The sequence below is a fragment of the Equus quagga genome, chromosome 12 (assembly GCF_021613505.1).
Source record: "Equus quagga isolate Etosha38 chromosome 12, UCLA_HA_Equagga_1.0, whole genome shotgun sequence".
Taxonomy (NCBI): Eukaryota; Metazoa; Chordata; class Mammalia; order Perissodactyla; family Equidae; genus Equus; species Equus quagga.
In genome coordinates, this window is record NC_060278.1 from 96,133,386 (window position 1) to 96,152,930 (window position 19,545).

General features: G+C 37.9%; 1 protein-coding gene across 1 annotated transcript in view; it reads left to right on the forward strand.

The window, feature by feature from the left end:
• Positions 1-19,545, forward strand: part of STK4 (serine/threonine kinase 4) — an 87,105-nt gene that overhangs the window by 8,337 nt on the left and 59,223 nt on the right. Inside the window, exons 3-8 of the mRNA XM_046679128.1 lie at positions 3,212-3,340; positions 4,757-4,871; positions 8,645-8,809; positions 14,863-15,030; positions 16,648-16,785; positions 19,229-19,357. Of these exons, the coding sequence (XP_046535084.1) occupies positions 3,212-3,340; positions 4,757-4,871; positions 8,645-8,809; positions 14,863-15,030; positions 16,648-16,785; positions 19,229-19,357 (844 nt within the window). The remainder of the gene's footprint in view (positions 1-3,211; positions 3,341-4,756; positions 4,872-8,644; positions 8,810-14,862; positions 15,031-16,647; positions 16,786-19,228; positions 19,358-19,545) is intronic.

Below are 19,545 nucleotides of genomic sequence, written 5' to 3' on the forward strand. Positions count from 1 at the left end.
GAAAACATCTTGCCCATGGTTTCATAGCTATTGAGTGGTATTGTTAAGACTTGTACCTGGTTAATTTGGCTTCAGATACTGTATTATTTCTGTGTTTCTACATTGATCCTTGCCTTGTATGGTTTGTGTGAACCACCTACTTCCCTGCTATCTTTGTTCTCTGCCAGTTAAAATTCACTGAGACACTGTAGTTTTTGTTGAACGGAGACAGGTCTTAAGGGACTTGCCTGTAAGTGAGCAGGATTGCTGCAGCCTTCTAAATCCTCTTCAGATTGCGGTTAAGTGCAGTATGTGGAACATGAATCTTAAGTGCTTGTATGAACTATTGGAGCTTTCTTTGCTGTCAAGGTGGCGTAGGATGGGATGAGCCTCCTCAGCAGTGAACTAAAGCTGAAATAATTTCCCTGAATACCACTAGAAGGTATCATTTGCCTGGGGAAAAAGCGAAGGTACTGATCTGACGATTTGAACTGGGCCTGGACTGCCTTCAGTTATGGTATCTTGAGGGGCAAAAACCGCAGATTCCTAATGCAAGACTCGGTTTAAGTTGTACGACCTGGATGACTGGGCTAAGGGAACCATGAAACCATCATGACGTCATGAAATGCTCATGACAGTGAGTGTTGTGTAGAGGAAAATCCTTCAAGATAAAAGGAAACCTATGCAAGGAAATCCACTGCCGTGAGATCATCAGCAGACCTAGCAAATGGGAGAATTCACACTGAAGGAAATAGAAATAATGGAACAATCTGAGAAGCAATTTAATGTGTTTGCTTACGATTTTCAAAAAGATGAAAGAAGGTAATAATATCCTTAAAGAACATGAGATTATTAACCTGAGCAATTAGCCACATAAAAAATAAGATATTGGGAATCTTGACAGTGAAAACTACAATAATTAAAGATCTACAGCCCGATAAATTGCATAAACAGTAAACTAGACAAGCTGAAAGAGAATTTGTGAATTGAAAGATAGAAATGAAACTGATCACAAAATGCAGGGCAGAGAAATACAGTGTTGGAAACCAGGAAGACAACATAAATTGAGGCGGTCCAATATAGCTCTAATATGAATTCTAAAAGGACATATTAGAAGAGAGAGAGGAAATAAAGATAGAATGCAGAGAATTTTCCAGACTTGAAGACAGATATGTGCTTTCAGATTGAAGAAGCTTATGAAATGCCAAATAAATCGACTTCTGGTTATAGTAAAATTCTAGAATATTAAGGACAAAGAGGAAATCTTAAAAGCTACAGGAGAGATTACCTATGAAAAACGATAACTTGGTGCTAGCTGACTTCTCAAGAACAGGAGCTGGAAAACTGCAGTATAAGTGCCGAAGGAAAGCTATTGCCAAAGAAGAATTCTCTATCTAGCAAAACTTAGTCCAGAGTGAAGGTGAAATAAAGACATTTTTACACATATGGGACCTAGTGTATCAAGAATAACTGTGGATGAAAGTAACAGAATACCTAACCATCAGTGGCTAACCATTAAGGGCATTTCATAATAGCAGCTAACCAATAAGGGCAAGTAATAACAAATCTGGTGGTGATATAGATTCCAGAATGGTTAATTGACTCGATAATGGTTTAGCATTTGTGTAATTCTCCTAGTCTCAAGATGGCTGCATTAGTTTCGAGCGTCATGCCTCACATGACAGTAACCAAAGCAGGAAAGGAAGTGGCAGGTAAATGGGCCTTCTTGTGTACTTCTCTCTCATCAGGGAAGAAAGTCTTCCCCAGAAACCTTCGGCAGAATTCCTCTCCGATTTCTCTGGCCAGAACTAGCTCATATGCTTACTACTAGTTAAGTCACTGGCAGAAGGGAATAGGAATACTGTGACTGGCCTGGACCACTGGGACCAAGCATTTCCCACCCTAACAAATTAGGGAGTTATCGTAGCAAGGAAGAAGGGACAGTGGTTGGGTTCTTCCACCATGGTCAGCGGTTGCCTTTCCCTGAAGTTTTATGTAATATTTAAGGATCATTATACTAGTTTTGCCAATATAAAGGATTCTGATGGAATGAAATTTTTTTATGTGTTTTGCATGGACTTTTTTTTTAAAGTTTTGTGTTACTTTCACATTGAAACAATTCTTGAGCATCATTTCGTTAGCTGGAACACTCAGACACTTTGATATGTTAGGTGGCACTGTTATTTTGATCTTTTTTCACCAAGACAGTATGAAGAAACAGGTGTGTTTGGGAAATATGAAAGACAATTTACTCATTATTATGTAACTGACAGCCATCCAGGATTTCAATGAAAATATAACCTGTGTAAGATAATGGTGATATCTCATTTTACTGTCACAATTGTCCTGTAAAGTAGTTCATATTGTCGTTTTACAGATGAGAAAATTGAGGCGCAAGGTTAGTGATATGTCTGTAAATGGCAGCTAATATGTAGTGGTGGTAGGACTCAAAACCTACGTCTTTGGATTCTGAATCTAATGCTCTTTTAGCTCCCAAATTGAATGGATACATATGCTTTTTATTTTGATGATAAACTCTTAAGGGAAGGCGGAGTAAAAGGCCAAAAGGATTTGTATGTGCTCTGTTCACCTGATACTAGCATTTAAAGAGGTTTAGATTTTTAATTAGTTTCTGTAATATTTTAAGTAGTATTACAAGTAAGAGGAGCAAGGACTGAAAAGACTCGTAGTGCTCGAGTGAACACTAGGAAACAAAGACCTCCACTTTTGTGCCCTAGTATAGATGTGGAGAGAACATAGCCTTTTTATTCAGACACAGCTGGATTCAAATCTGGTACTGACCACTTATTTGTCACTTATGTGACCTTGGGCAAGTCATGTAACTGCTCTGAGTCATTTCACATTTACCTGTAAAATAGGGATAATGGTGCCTTCTTCATTGTTTTTCTGTAAGGATGAACTGAGATGATGCACAGTTTCTAGCAGAGGCAGAAGGCGTGCAATGCATGGTAGCTACTATAATAATTATTTCATACTAATACATTCAATAAAATTTCAATGTGAAGTTTTAAAGATGCCATATTGTGTAGTTCTCTTAATGACAGTTTCTTCCCAGAGTGCTTTAGCTATCTCAGTTTTGCGAGTGCAGCTAAGTATACATGTATTAGGCCCTTAGGGATATAAATTCGAACTGTGAGTTGCTTGTGTTTTACCATTTTTTATGTCTTGGCTTGCTTTGACTTTGTAAATGTTTTCCGTCACCCAATTATAGGTCCTATGGCAGCGTATACAAAGCTAGTCATAAAGAGACCAGTCAAATTGTTGCTATTAAGCAAGTTCCTGTGGAATCAGACCTGCAGGAGATAATCAAAGAAATCTCTATAATGCAGCAGTGTGACAGGTAAGCGTGCGGTGTTGCCCTGAGAGAACGCGACTTTGCATTTGTCGTGATTTTGGAGTTTGATGCCTGGAGTTGCGTTTACTTGGATATTTTGCAGACGGGCGGGTCTAGTGGAATCACTGTGCGTGTTCTTTTCAGAAAAAAAAAGAAACAGTTTCAGTAGCTAAACTTTTATTGTTTCTATTTTTGCATAGTTTTGTTTTGTTTTTTCAGTAAGCTCTTTTCAAAACTAGGAAGAAGAGGCAAAGGGGCAGAGTTGGTGCTGGTTTTTTTTTTTTTTTTTGATAATGATCTCTTTTACTTCCTACTGAGAAAATATTTCTACACAGACAGCGAAGAAGAGAGAATTCAAATGCCTTTAGCCCTGGAAACCTTAGAGTATCAGATAGATCTATAAGAAGGGAATATTATTTATGTATTATTGTTCCTTTCTTCAGGTTTTTAAGAAATTATTTAAGCCAAGAGCAGTGAAGTATTTTATTTTTGAGGAACTAAGATTTGTCAAATGCTGTAAGCAGGAAGTCAGGCCAACAGGCGACCGCAGAAAAGCACGTGGTTTGCTCTTAAATTCCATGACAACATGAGTGATCACTGTGATGGTAATGCTGTTTAGATTTGAGAGAAACACACAGTTGGGGGCAATACCAGCTCTGGAGAGTTGAAAGGAGAAGGAGAAAGGCTTGCACTTGAGTCTGCATCCATCCTTCTGAAGCTCTTTTGGTCAGCAGATCAACTTGGTGCTTCCTATTTGTAAAGCTTCAACATTAGGGCAGGTGGGGCTGCCTACTAGGAAATTTGCCCAGGAGCCCTTAAGTCTCGCAGACTTGGGAATGCAGTCATTTCTCTTCTGCTTGCCTCCCTTTCTTTTATTCTTTATAGTATTTTTTGGGTTACTCTCTACTACATAAAACCCTCGTATTTCTTGATTGGATTGACCAGAGTAAGGTAGCAGTTTTTCTTTTCCTCCTCCATCAGATGCGTTACGGAAGCTCTTTCCAGTTGGCAAATTGGGACTTTGCCATTGTTAATAGACTACACAAGAGCTGTGTTCCAAACAGGGTGTGCACATTTCTCTAATTTCAGAAGAGGTATTTTGAAGAGCCTACTGTGTGCTGAGCACTCTAAGGGAATCCAAAGAAATACAAGGCTGAGTGCTGGTCTTCTGGGAGTTTATAGACTAGACTTAGACATGCTGAGTTAAAGGACCCACACCGGTTTTGCACTTTTGTTATTTATTATTCTCCAGAAAAGGTATACAATTTTACATTGTTATCAAGAGGGTGCCCATTTTAACCTTAAATATGAATAATTGATCTTTTGAGCTGGGTGATTAATTTTCATGGATTTAATGGCATGGATTAATAGAGATGTTTGAAGGCTATTCCACTAATTTGTATTGTCTCTCTCTCTTTCTAGCCCTCATGTAGTGAAATATTATGGCAGTTATTTTAAGAACACAGACTTGTGGATTGTTATGGAGTACTGTGGGGCTGGTTCTGTGTCTGATATCATTCGATTACGAAATAAAACGGTAAGTGTACCTTCTAGAATAGTGCAGCTGGGCTAGTCTCTTATACCACCTCCTTTTCTCTGCCTTTTGTTCATATGCACTCTCCTGCGTCCTTTTCTACAGAGATGACCGTTGAATTTCCCCCTTTCCATGGTTCTTTCCCCCTCTTTGCTTTTTGATGTCTCCTAAATGTGGCAATTTTGATACCAACCCAATCCAGTGGTATTTAGACACTTCGCTTATTTCTGACTGAAAAATGGCTATCAAATCTTGCATCTTGGCTAAGCAATGCGTTTTAAATGTTTGCATTTGGATTTGGTTCCTCCTATCCAGGATGTTTACAGACTAACTTCCGCTACATCCTATTAGTCAGAGACTAATCTCTGTGAAAGATTATTTGCTGTTACTGTGATTGTAGGATAAAAGCTAGGAGTCATGGGTTCTAGTTCAGGGTTAATTGCTTAAACTCTTTGTTTATTCATTTTGTAAACATTTCTAGAACACTCTTCCAGGCCTTAGGGATCCAGGAGTAAATAAGACAATGACCCTGCTCTCATGGCTGTGCATTTCCCAGTAGGGCAACAAAAAGCAAATTAAGGACAGCTAGAAAAGAAATACCAGGTAGCAATAATTGCTATGAAGAAAAAGAGTGTATATAAAGTGATAGCGCTTGACGGCCTACTTGAGAGTCCGTGGTTGGGAAAGGTCACTTAGGGAGGTATAATTTAAAGTAAAACTTGAAGGACAAGGAGCTAAGACTTCTAAAGAACATTCTAGGTAGGGGAATAACCAGTGCAAAGACCCTGAGGCTGGAATGAGTTTGGCCTGAGTGCTGGAAAGAAGGCCACTGACTAGAAAGGAATAGGATGAGGTGAGATGGGTGGGCAGGGCTGGATTAGATTGGGTTGGTAGGCCGTGATAAAGAGCTTGAATTTTATTCCAGGTACAGTAGGAAAACATTGCTGGGTTCTAAGCAAGTGAGTGAGCCATCTGATTTAAAAAGTCTTAAAAAGATAACTGGGGCTTCTGGGTAGAATGTGGGTGGATAAGAGTAGAAGCAGGGGATATCTTAGCCTTTAGTTTAATTTAGTTTTAATAGGAAAAATAGGAATAATAATGGCTATATTAAATATTTGCAGAATTTTGAAAATTAAATATATGCAAGTACTTTGTAAATTGTGAGGTGCTATACAGATTATAAGGTGGGAGTATTTTAAAACTCAGTTATAACTTTTAGATTATCCATACTACTATATCCTTTTCTTAATTTACATTATTTAGGATTCGTGTGATTGTCTAATCCAATAGCAAGCTCTTTAGCTAGGAATAATATCCTAACATAAGATATATTGAAAGAAGTCCCAAAGCTTGAGTGATTTATTGAATTAAAAATTGGATTCCAAGGCTACTTAGATGAAGCATTAAGTTATTTTGTTTTAGGTATTTTGAAACAATCCAAAATTAATTTTGATGATGCTCTGGATGTTTCTTGATGTTTTAATATTAGTTTATTATTTTTATGTAATTTTTTACTATTAAGTACTGATCTTTAATTATTACACATTGTTTTATAATATATTATTTTTTTCTATTTTCTGTTTTTAAAATATTTTATTTTTTATTTTTATTCAAAATAGTCTGAATTGAGATGTGCTGTAAGTATAAAATACCAGATTTTGAAGAATTAGTACCAAAAAAGAACGTTAAAAATCTTTAATTTTTTTTTATATTGATCACATGTTGAAATAATATTTTGGATAAGTATGATTAAGTAAAATCAAAATTAATTTTGCTTGTTTCTTTTTCTTTTTTAAATGTGGCCACTAGGAAACTGAAAGTTACATTTGTGGCTCACATCCTATTTCTGTTGGATAATGTTACCCTAACCAATTGATGAGCTCAGCTGGTTAGAATAAGAGATCACTAAGCAAGTCAGGAGCTTTGTTCTTTTTGGCCACAGAAGGTACCCCAAACTCTAGCTTGCCACCTTGCCAATAGTGTTTGCTTGGGCTTTAGTGAAAGCTTTATCATTTATTAGCTCTGTGACCTCCGGCACAAATTACTTGTCTGTGCTTTAGCTTCTTTATCTATAAAATAGTGATGATAACAATAGTACCTACCTCATTTGATTTTTATCAGGAATAAATGAGACTACAAAAATAGTGCCTACCATAGATTAAATGCTTAATAATTATTAGCTATTTTTAATATTATCAATGTAGTGCCTAGCTCATAATAGATGCTTATTAAATATTTGATTGATTTTTTAGTAGTTATTAAACCCTGTGTATTCTTACATGCCTTGTATCATTTGATTTTTCATGACATTCTTGAAGAAAGGTGATATTCCTATTTATAGATTGAGAAACTGAGAGTAAGAGAAGTTCGATAACTTGCTTAAGTCACATAGCTGGAAAGTAGAGCCAACACTCAAAAACTAGATCTTTCTAATCCCGAGTCCCATGTTTTTTGTACACAGCATACTCCCTCCTAACTGTGAGTTGTTTGTCATAGGGGAACTGATTGCGAGTGCGTTGATTGGTTGAGTCTGTTTAGGACTTGCGTTGGATCTGCACAAGGTCAACACTGGCCTGATCAGATAGTCTATGTTAATCTCTAGCATTCTTGCTTTCATTTATTCATCATCATTTAACAAATATTTCTTCAGAACCTACTATGTGCCAGGTGACTTTCTTGGTGCTGGGGATACAGTAGGAAACAAATCTAAGATATTTGAAATGGAGCTTACGTTTCTAATAGGGAAGACATCATATAAATAGGTATACAAGTAATGTTTAATATGTCAGATGGTAATAATGCTACATTGACCAATAAGGTAGATAAAGGGGTAGAGAATGATCTAGGAATGGAGGGAGCTAGGGAAGGCCTCTCTGATTTTCAATGAGAGGTGACATTTGGGCAGAGACAGTGAAATAAGGTGTCAAGTTGTACAGAAATCTGGATGAAGAGCATTGTAGGCAGAGAGAACAGCAGATGAAGAGGCCCAGAAGTGGGAGCGTGCTTAGAGTGTTTCAGGAACAACAAGGAAGCGTACATGGCTGAAACAGGATGAGCAAGGTGGAAAGTGATGGAAGATGAAAGTAGCTGGGAGCCAGGTCATATAAGATCTTGGTGAAGACTAGCTTTAATTTTGAGTGACTTAGGAAGCCATTGGAGGGTTTTGAGCAGATCTGGCTTACCTTTTAAAAGGTTCGTTGTGGCTGCCATGTGGAAAATACATTGTAGGGCGTCAAGGGCAGAAGCAGTGAGACCGGTTAGGAAACTGTTAGAATAGTTCCGGCAGGACATGCTGGTGGCTTGGACCAGGGTGATTACAGAGGATATGTTTGGATGTATTCTGAAGATAGAGAAGAGCTAAGGCTGACCTCAAGGTTTTGGCTAGAACACCTGGAAGAATGAAATTGCCTTTTGCTGAGAGACAGAAGCTTGTGTCAAGAGTAGAGTAGGCTGGGTGGGTGATAAGGAAAGGGGTAGGGTGCTGGTAGAAATAAAGAATTTGATTTTGACATGTTATACTTATGATACTTACTGGGTCTTCAACTGGAGATGTTGTGTAGGCAGATACATGACCGATGTTTGGGAGAGATCTGGGCTGGAAATAGAACCTTGGGATTGGTTAGCGTAGTGCTGTTATTGTAAGTTGTCAAATACTGTTTACACGTTGAATGAGAGTTTATATTTATATTCTAGGAAAGGAGTTTGGATCTATTTTTTTTGCTTTTTCAAATGTCCTGGTGTAAACTGACAATTTTAACTTTTCATTCTTTTTTCAGTTAACAGAAGATGAAATAGCTACAATATTACAATCAACACTTAAAGGACTGGAATACCTTCATTTTATGAGAAAAATACACCGAGATATCAAGGCAGGAAATATTTTGCTAAACACAGAAGGACATGCAAAACTTGCAGATTTTGGGGTAGCAGGTCAACTTACAGTAAGTAAAAATGCTCCTTGTCTTGGTACTTTCAGCTCTCTCCTGAGAAGGAATTCCTTTTGTTTGTTTAAAAAATATAAGACTTGACTTAATTGTATTAGTAAAAAGATTACAGAATGTACCCATAGGTCCAAAAGAGCTAGTAGGTTATTTTAGATCCTTTCCTGGGGTTCAGATCCTATAGTTTAACTTTAACTTTGATAAGAATAAAAACTAAAACCAGAAATGGTGGAGTAGAAGTTTAAATTCTGTTGGGCTACATATCATATTTCTAAAAGGAAGAAAAATTAAATCCATCCTGCCTTCCTTGAATAAGACATAATGTCATCTCATTCAGCCTCCAGGTAGCAGTGGGTGCTTACTTTACTGAAAACGTTCTCCTCATTTGGTTCCAGGACACAGTCTCTTGATTCTCCTCCTACTGCACTAGTGCATGGCAATCAAAAAAACCATGTTTTCAAAACAGGAAGTCTAGAATTATCTGATACTGTAAAATATATAAGTATATATGAAATATCTGTAGAAAAATAGAAACAGTTCTGGACAGGTATGTACTAAAATTTGCAACAACATTATATATCAAACAGTTCTCTTGGGTGGTAGAATATATGTGTATATGTATATATATATATATATTTGTTTAAGTAGAGGTTGTTTTATGTATTGTTTTAATTTTTTAAAATTTTAGATTTACCTGGAATATGTTAGGGAGTTTCATAGATATTGCAACAACACAAGAATTGCTTTGATTTAAAAAAAAAAAAAAAAAATCAGGAACTTATTCCAGGGCCGGCCTGGTGGCGCAGCGGTTAAGTTTGCACATTCCGCTTCTCATAGGCCTGGGGTTCGCAGGTTTGGATCCCAGGTGCGGACATGGCACTGCTTGGCATGCCATGCTGTGGTAGGTGTCCCACATATAAAATAGAGGAAGATGGGCACGGATGTTAGCTCAGGGCTGGGCTTCCTCAACAAAAAAGAGGAGGACTGGCAGTACTCAGCTCAGGGCTAATCTTCCTCAAAAAAAAAAAAGAAACTTATTCCATATTGTGATTTGTGGGCCCTTCAAAATATTTTGTTAACACATAAGTAAGCAGTACGAAACAATATTATCTAAATTACAATCTTAATAAGGAAACCAAGTTGGAAAAAATATCCTTCTGGTGCTGTATGAAAGGTATAATATTATAATTAAGAATATCAGTTGCATTTAGTAATTATTTTAGTAATTGACATTTTTCACAGAAATAGAAAAAATAATCCTAAAATTTGTATGGAATCACAAAAGACCCTTAATAGCCAAAGCAATCCTGAGAAAGAAGAACAAAGCTGGAGGCATCACACTTCCTGATTTCAAACTATATTACAAAGCTCAAGTAATCAAAACAGTGTGGTAGTAGCAGAAAAACAGACACACAGACCAATGGAACAGAATCAAGAGCCCAGAAACGAACCCAGGCTTATATGGGCAACTACTGTTTAACAAAGGAGCCAAGAATACTCAATGGGAAAAGGATGGTCTCCAATAAATGATCTTGGGAAAACTAGATAAAAACATGCAAAAGAATGAAATTGGACCTCTATCTTACACCACTCACAAAAATTAACTCAAAATAGATTAAAGACGTAAATGTAAGACCTGAAACTGAAAAACTCCTAGAAGAAAACATAGGGAAAAAGCTCCTTGATGTTAGTCTTGGCAACGATTTTTTTGGATATGACACCAAAAGCACGAATAACAAAAGCAAAAATAAACAGTGGGACTCCATTGAGATTTTGATTGTGATTGTGTTGAATTGTAAATCACTTTGGAAAATGTTGCCATTTTAATGACATTGCCTTCCAGTACATGAACACAAGATGTCTTTCTATTTATTTAGATCTTCTTTAATTTCTTTCAGCAATGGTTTTAATTTTCAGTGTGCAAGTCTTGCATTTATTTGGTTAAATTTATTCCTAAGTAGCGTTTTCTTTTTGATGGTATTTTAAATGAAATTGCTGTCTTTATTTTCAGATTGCTCATTGCTAGTATACAGGATTACAGTTGAATTTTCTATATTGTGTCCTGCAACCTTGCTGAACAAAGTTGTTTATCAATTCTTTTTTTTCTTTTTTCTTTTTCCACTAAAATAGTGAGACTGTTGTATAGGGTGATCTGGCTGGGCTGTTTCTTTGGGAAACGTCCTGTGCTACTAATTGAGGTTCCTCTGGTGCTGTTAACTTTAGATTTCCTCTCTGACTGATCTTGCCTAGAGGCTGTAGGCCTTATTGTCTGCCTTCAGGGAAGAGGTGGTCACCGTGGGCATTGTTTCAGCATTTAGCACATCCGTGCTCACTTATTGTTCCTGATCACACACTCCTGCCCCTACTCTGCTTTCTAGAGATCCTTGTTTCCTTCTCCAGAGAATATGCATGCATTCTCATAATGCCAGGGTGGGGCAAGGGAAGCCCAAAAGTTGCTTGAAGGAAGAGGTGGGTCTAGGGCTCTAACTGCTTAAAGAGCTTTCAACCCGATCTTCCTGTTGTTAATCTCACTTTCACCCCACCTCTGGATACCTGATGCCACCAGATTCTAAGCCTTTTAGAGGGGTTGGTGTTAAATCAGACTGTTTCTTGGCTTCCCCAGAGACTGACTCAGGATTCCATTCTCCTGGTCTGTTTAGTCAGTTACCACTCGTCCATCTGCTTTCTAGCTCACAAGATTTTGTGGCTGTGATTTTTTTTTTTCCCTTTATATTTTGTTCTTGTGAACTTATTCCTTAAAAAAAAAAAATCCTTTTAGTGTCTTTCCAGTGGGTTTTGGGAAGGAGCAAAGTAGAATGTATTTGTTCAATCTGTCTTCTTTCCAGAAATCTACAATATTGTTTCTGATGGCAGCATGGGTATTTCATTGTATGGATGTACTATGATTTATTCAGTTCATTCACTTAGTTGGACATTGGGTGCCCATTTGGGTTGCTTATAATTTTCTGGCCATCATAAACATAAACTCTGTGATAAACATCCTTGCCTCTGAACTTTTCAGCATCCTTCAGTATATCCTTAGGATAATTTCTTAGCATTGGAATCTGGGTCAGAAAATATATGAAATTGTAAGCCTTTTGATGCATATTGCCAAAGTGCTTCTAGAAGGGAGCAATTTATGTTTCTAACTGTAATATATAAATGTGTCCATTTTCCTTTATATTTGCCAATACTGAATGGGCAATCAATTATATCTTTCTTACCATTTTCAAAGCAATTAAATATTTTTACATTTGATTATTGGCCATTTATAATTCGTCTTTTTGTAAATTTACTGTTCATGTTATTTGTCAATTTTTCTAATTATGTTGATTTTTAAAATCTATTTGTTAAAAAAGATAAACCAAAACTGAAAAATTTATATGTTAAAAATTTTTTTTAAAGATTTTATCTTTCCTTTTTCTCCCCAAAGCCCCCTGGTACATAGTTGTATATTTTAGTTGTGGGTCCTTCTAGTTGTGGCATGTGGGACGCCACCTCAGCGTGGCCTGACCAGCAGTGCCATGTCCGCGCCCAGGATCCGAACCGGTGACACCCTGGGCCTCCGCAGTGGAGAACTTAACCACTCAGCCACGGGGCTGGCCCCTAAAATTGTTAATTCTTTGTTATATATGTTGAAACGTCTTTTCTTAGTTTGCTACTTTTTTTTTTTAATTTTAATTATTTTTTTTAAATAGAAGTTTCCAAATTTTATGTGGAGAAATCCATCTACCTTTTGTCTGGTGGTTTCTGCCTTTGATATCATGATTTAAAAGTCCTTTTCTGGGGGCTGACCCCGGGGCCGAGTGGTTAAGTTCGCGCGCTCCGCTGCAGGCGGCCCAGTGTTTCGTTGGTTCGAATCCTGGGTGCGGACATGGCACTGCTCATCAAACCACGCTGAGGCAGCATCCCACATGCCGCAACTAGAAGGACCCACAACGAAGAATATACAACTATGTACTGGGGGGCTTTGGGGAGAAAAAGGAAAAAAATAAAATCTTTAAAAAAAAAAAAACGTCCTTTTCTGCTCCAACATTATATAATTGTACATCTGTACTTTATTTTAGTACTGGCTTTTATTCTTTATTTTTCAATTGACAACCTATTTGAATTTATTTTGGTAAAAATATGTTGTAGGAATTTAAGTGTGGAGTTTTACAAATGACCAGCCAGATACCCAGTGCTTTTTTTTCTTTTGCATAATCTATCCTGTGCTTGCTGATTTCAAGTGACATTTTAATCATATCTTCAAATTTTATATATATATGTGTGTGTGTGTATATAGATGTGCATGCCATAGTCTGTTTCTGGACTTAATATTTTTCCGTTGATCTGCTGCTGAACTCATAATTTTGTAATGCAGATCTAGTTGGGTCAGTTTCCACTCATTGCTCTTAATTAAAAAAAATTTCTAGCTATCCAAATAGCCATTTCTAATTGAAATAATCCTGTGAAAACAACTTTGACTACCACCATTTGGAAACACCCCTACAAATTTGAAGTTTAAGAGCTAAGGAAATGACTAAGCAGTAAGTTATTTCCTGTGTTAATTTTTGACATAGGACTGACAAAGTCAGATTGATTTAAAAATGTTACCTATCATTTGCTCCTGACTTAAGGTATAACCTAACTTCAGCCACAGGCATTTCAGAAGGAACAAGGGTGATGATGACGGGAAGCCCTATAGCATATTTAGTTCTGTTTAAAATCCTTCTTTTGCTAAAGTACAGGAACTCTAGGAAGGTTCTCTTTCATTAGGAATGTATGCAGGTAGTTATTTGCCCATGGGTATTATAGCCATGTATTCTTTAAGCCCCAAACTAAGACTTTTGATATAGGTTTTCTATATATATAATATATATAAAATATATAATTTTTCTCTATAGAAATATATATATATAACTTTTCTCCGCCCCTCTCCCCTGATTGTACATGTAATCATGCTCATATAAACTATTAGAGTCTTACAGAAGTATATGGATGGAAAAATGTGGGATGGAAATTAAAAGTCCTAAGTCAGTCTACCTTCTAGATAGAACTATTGTTAATAGTTTGGTGATATTGCTTGAGGTTTTTTTTTTTGCTATGCGTATGACAGTTTTTATTATCAGTGGTTGTTTTATTATTGTTATGATCATTATTTTTGTTTTACAAAAGCAAGGCTATATTGTGTATAATATTGCAACTTAGTTTTTTTGCTTCACAGTATATCTTGTATATTTTTTCCATGCTGGAAGAATGTATCTTTTTTTTTTAACGTGGCATTTTACTGTATGGATATTTATTGTATTTAACTTATCCCCTTTCAATGGTCATTTGGGTTATTTCCTGTTTTCCGTGTTTTTTCTCCCCTCTATTACAAGTATTTCTACAACACTTGTACATGTATTTGGGACACGTAGGCATAGGATAAATTTCTTTCTTTTTTTTTTTTTTAAGATTTTATTTTTCCTTTTTCTCCAGCCCCCCAGTACATGGTTGTGTATTTTTAGTTGTGGGTCCTTCTAGTTGTGGCATATGGGATGCCACCTCAGCATGGCTTGATGAGCAGTGCCATGTCCACGTCCAGGATTCGAGCCTGCAAAACCCTGGGCCGCCGAAGCAGAGCGCATGAACTTAACCAGTCGGCCATGGGGCTGGCCCCAGGATGAACTTCTAGAAATAGAAAATTTAGATTTATGCATAGGATAAATTTCTGGAAATAAGATCAAAGGATATGGACATTTAAGTTTAATAAATATTGCCAAATTGCCTACTAAAAAATTGAACCATTTTAAACTCCAGTAACATATGTCAGTGCCTGATTTTCTATGCTATTATCAGGATTAGTTATTAATTTTTTAAATCTTTGTCAATCTTATTTTAGTTTGTACTTTAATGATTGAGAATCTTTTATGTTTTTAGGTCATTTGAATCTGTTTTGCAACTTGCTTGATCATGCCTCGAGTGTGGTTTTATATGTATTTCAGGGAAAAGGCATTTCTTATTGTTGGAAAAGTCTCTTTTTCTGTAGTTTTAATGCTTAGTGTTGCCATCTCCCCTTTGTTTTGTAGGATACCATGGCCAAGCGAAATACAGTGATAGGAACACCATTTTGGATGGCTCCAGAAGTGATTCAGGAAATTGGGTACAACTGTGTGGCAGACATCTGGTCGTTGGGAATAACTGCCATAGAAATGGCTGAAGGGAAACCCCCGTATGCAGATATCCATCCAATGAGGGTAAGGAAATGGACAGAAAACCAGGGGGTGGTTAATTACTGGTCATCATTACAAAGTTAGTTAAACGGCTTACCTGGTTAGATGCCACACAACAAATGAATTAATTGTATATAACTGATAAGTGTCAGTCTGGACTCTGGATGATACACTTCCACTGACTGTAGTTGTAGGCACTAATTAATTCAAGTGTGGTCCACCTCTCTCCATTCCAGAGGTTGTGTATTGATAGCCCTCAGGCGGGAGGGCCACTGAAACTGAAATGCTGAGTTTGACTTGTGCGGTATATATATTTTTAATAGTTTAAATGATTGCATTTTAATGTAACGACAGTAACTGGAGCTGAGTAACAGTCCTCTCCTTTACACTGGGCGTGGGCTTTCCCCTTATCCGTCTCCATGATTCCCTCTTCACCAAGTATCAGTTGTCATTTACTGCAGTGTTTTCTCTGGTTTTTCTCTGAGTACTATTAAGAGGAAAGCAGACTGTTTTTTTGAGCTCATGTCACTAACACCCAGCCTGGTTCATTTGTTGCCATTTTCCTGCCTGGCCCTTACAGGTGTTTGAATTGGTAAGTTCTGGTTTGTGGATCCCCAGTCTCTCTTCATCTAGAGGCTCTGTACTTGTCAACCTCCATCTAGAGTGTTAAGGGCCCATAGACCCAGTTTCCGCTGAAACTCCCTCACTGTGACACCCTAAAGCGTTTCCAGGCTTTGCTCACCCCCAGGACCCCTCATCACAGCACTCTTGTAAGACCTCAGCGCTGCCTCGCTCAGGGCCTCCATAGTCCTCTCCATCCCTCCCAACCCCAGCCCCTCCTCTTCTCTGATTAATTAGTTCTTCTATTAAAAGACTTAACAGTTTTTTGAAAAGTATCCATGTGTGCAAAGATAAACTCCCCTCACTTTCGGAAAGCAGAAGTGGGAGAGGCAGGGGGAGGATTTGCTGGTTACATTTTTAGATTTAAAGAATAGAATTTAAGCTTCTATTGCAAAGAATTTTATTTTTCAAAAATCCATGGCTCTTCTTTTATTGGAAACTTAATAAGTAATAGTTTTATTTTTTTGAAATGTAGAATTTAACTGCAGTGTCGTGAGCCAGCTTTCTTTTTCCAGGTGTGTTAGATTGGTTTGGCTTGGAGGTAAATGAATCCCTTGTGATTTGGGGGACTTCTGGGTTTATGATCTTGCAGTCACTGCTTACATCCAGTGGTGACGGTAACTTAGCGAGGAGGGAAATTTGATAGCACTGGGGCTGAGGTTATCTTCAGGATATGATACTCCTTGGTCTTGCCTTTTCCCTTTGACGGGCAATGTACCATGGTTAGGAAAACCCAAAAGAAGCTTGATGGATATTGTGAGGTCACGGGACAAGAAACATATGAAAGAGGGAGAGGGAGAAGAGGAGGAGGGGTGGAGAGGGGGGAGAGAGTGAGCTACATCGGGTTCTCCAATCGTCATACTTCCTACTTTGAGATACTTAGAATTTTGTTGGAATTTGGATGGGCTCATCAGTGGATAAGAGAAAAATCATTTTATCAGGCTTCACATGTATTTATAGTCATTTTTATTGGAGTGTGAATCACTTTTATTTTACCAAATCTTTTTTTTTTTTAACCAGGCAATCTTCATGATTCCTACAAACCCTCCTCCCACATTCCGAAAGCCAGAACTGTGGTCAGATAACTTCATGGATTTCGTGAAGCAGTGTCTTGTAAAGAGCCCTGAGCAGAGAGCCACAGCCACTCAACTCCTCCAGGTATGAATCACCCTGAGATGCTGCCCTTCTGTTTTATTCACATGGTGACCAAAAGATGCTGTTAACCCACCTACATGGAGATGGTAAAGAAGTGTAAGATGTTCCCTGCCTTTAGGGGAGGTTTGAATCTAACTGAGCAGAAAAGGCATGGAAAAGAAGGCTAAATCATTGAACAAGATAATAGCTCAAGAAAATACAGGATTCTATGGGATTAGAGAATGGGAATTGCTATTTAGTGAGCACCTGCCGTGTGCTGGGTGCTTTGCACATCTTATGCTACTTAATCATCACATAGACCCTGTGAGGGATGGGTATTACTTCACTTTTATAGTGAGAAAACAGATGCTTAGAGAGGTTAACTCGTGTAGAGGCGCTCACTGGCAAACTGCAGAGCCAGGTGTAGAACCTAGGTCTTTGTGACTCCAAAGCAGGAGTGCCATCAGGTCTGCCCAATTCTGACAAAGACCGGAGATTAATGGCAGGTGCTGTTGTAGCTGACGATTGGGGGAGGCCACTTTGGACTGGAGAATCAGGAATGCCTCCCTGGAGGAGGTCACCTCTGGGCTGGATCGCAAAGAATGGGTGGGATTTGGCAGGCAGTATGCTCAGGGATTAGGAGCTTCGATTCTGAAGTCACACTGCCCAGGTCTGAATCCTGGCTCCCTCTTCACCAGTTTTGGGACCTTGGGCAAGTAACTTACCTCTCTGTCACTTTAGTTTTCTTTAAAATGGAGATGAGGTGCCTGCCTCACATGTTGTGAAGATTACGTGATAGAATATGTGTAACTTTGAGCAGTGTTTTTTACACATATTCAAGATGGTATGATATGGATTCGACAAATATCTGCTCTTATTATTGGGCTAAGCCAATAGTTTTCAACCATGCCAGACCCAATGCCCTCTTTTTATAACCAATATACATATTTTTAACACTCATTACTGTTCTGGAATGAAATATAATAAATAAGACAATAAAATCTATTTATGCCCATAATTTAAAAAAATCAGTATAATGTCTGTGATACAATGGAGAACTGTAAAGATACTAATTTGTAATAAAACAATGTGTGTGTCAGTATAAAAATGCTCTAGCTTGACTGAGCTTGCAGACACAATAAAGTAGTTATACCCCTGTAGCTACCGTCATGAATGAGTTTAGATGTAAGAGCAGTAAAAAGAACAGAAACCATTCCATTCAGGAAATACAGGAAAATGAATGGGTGGACACTAGCATTAACGCCAATGTTAGATAAACAGACCAGACTTATTTGTATATGATAAGAGAAGGGAAATGATCTTATAGATTTTCCAAGTGGAGAGAACAAGGAAACATGATAGTTTTGCAAATGAGCTACGTCTTATTTCTTAATGGCAAATTCTTTTCCTGTCCGGATGGGGCACTGATAAAGTTTTATGGAGAAGAAATCTGTATTGTGATCCCAGCACACCTTGAGACAGACTTTCAATCTCTGGAGTGCTTAGAAAGCCCTTGGAGACTATATCCTTTGATGGGTGGTGGGGAATAGAGAATGGATTGCAAAGAGGACACCGGGGACAGTATCAGAGTAAATTTGGAGGACAACAGGCAACCCCCCAAAAGAATTTCCATGTGTACCTCTCACAGCATAGATTTCTTATCATTGTGTTATAAACATAAATGACAGAAATGTAAGATGGTATTAACATTAAAACTTTTAAAGCCATTTCTATAAATGAAATTCAGCAATATCCCTGTGTTTCAAGTGTCTTTGCTGATTGAATACTCTTTGAGCCTACATCTGTTACATATTTCTGCAGTAACTACACCTTTGCACTAAAATCCTTTTTACCTGAATATTTGGTTGGAAGTGTTGTAGTATATTGAATAGAAGAATAAACAGGATGAGTCAATTATTCATGATTTCTAACAATGTCTTTATTCCACTTAAGTCCCCTCTTCAAAATCACCTCCCAAATTAACAGACTTTTTCTTATCTCTTGAAAAAAATTTTTGGCATTATTTATTAAAGTGTATGTATACTCTGAAACATTTGGAAGATGTGCAGAATATGCCATAGGTCATTATTGTACAGGACTCTTTCACGCTTTGCAGGATTGCTGGTATCCCTGCCTCCCCTCCCGTGCTGTTCGTGCTCTCTAAACACTGTAACAAGCTCCCAACACATTTACAAAACTTCCTCTAGGGGGTGGTATGACCCTGTTGAGAATCTCTAGATTTGGAAGAGAGAAAGGAAGGAGACGCTCCAGCCAGGCTAAAAAAGATGGGCAAAGCCTGAATGTGCATCTGCTCTGAGTTATAAAAGGAGTGTGGTTTAGCTGTTGTCCTAGGCATAAAGAGAAAGATGAGATTCATTGATTGACTCAACACGTTATGAAGTACCTAGTATGTTTGGCACTGGGGCCGTATAGACTGTCTCCATTGTTTTCTGCTTTCTTGTTTAAGCACCCATTTGTCAAGAGTGCCAAAGGAGTGTCAATACTGCGGGACTTAATTAACGAAGCCATGGATGTGAAACTGAAACGCCAGGAAGCCCAGCAGCGGGAGGTGGACCAGGACGATGAAGAAAACTCAGTGAGTGGCAGGCATGGCTGTGGGCCTCAGGCATTAATGCTTGTTATTTCATGATTACCAAGCCACGTAAGACGAGTAGGAGATGCTGGAGCCGCCTGGAGCTGGACACTCTTTTTGTATGATTATGTCCTCTCCTGGACCGAGGCTTCCTGGAGGCTTGCTGAATCTGTGCTTGTTTTCCTCACAGT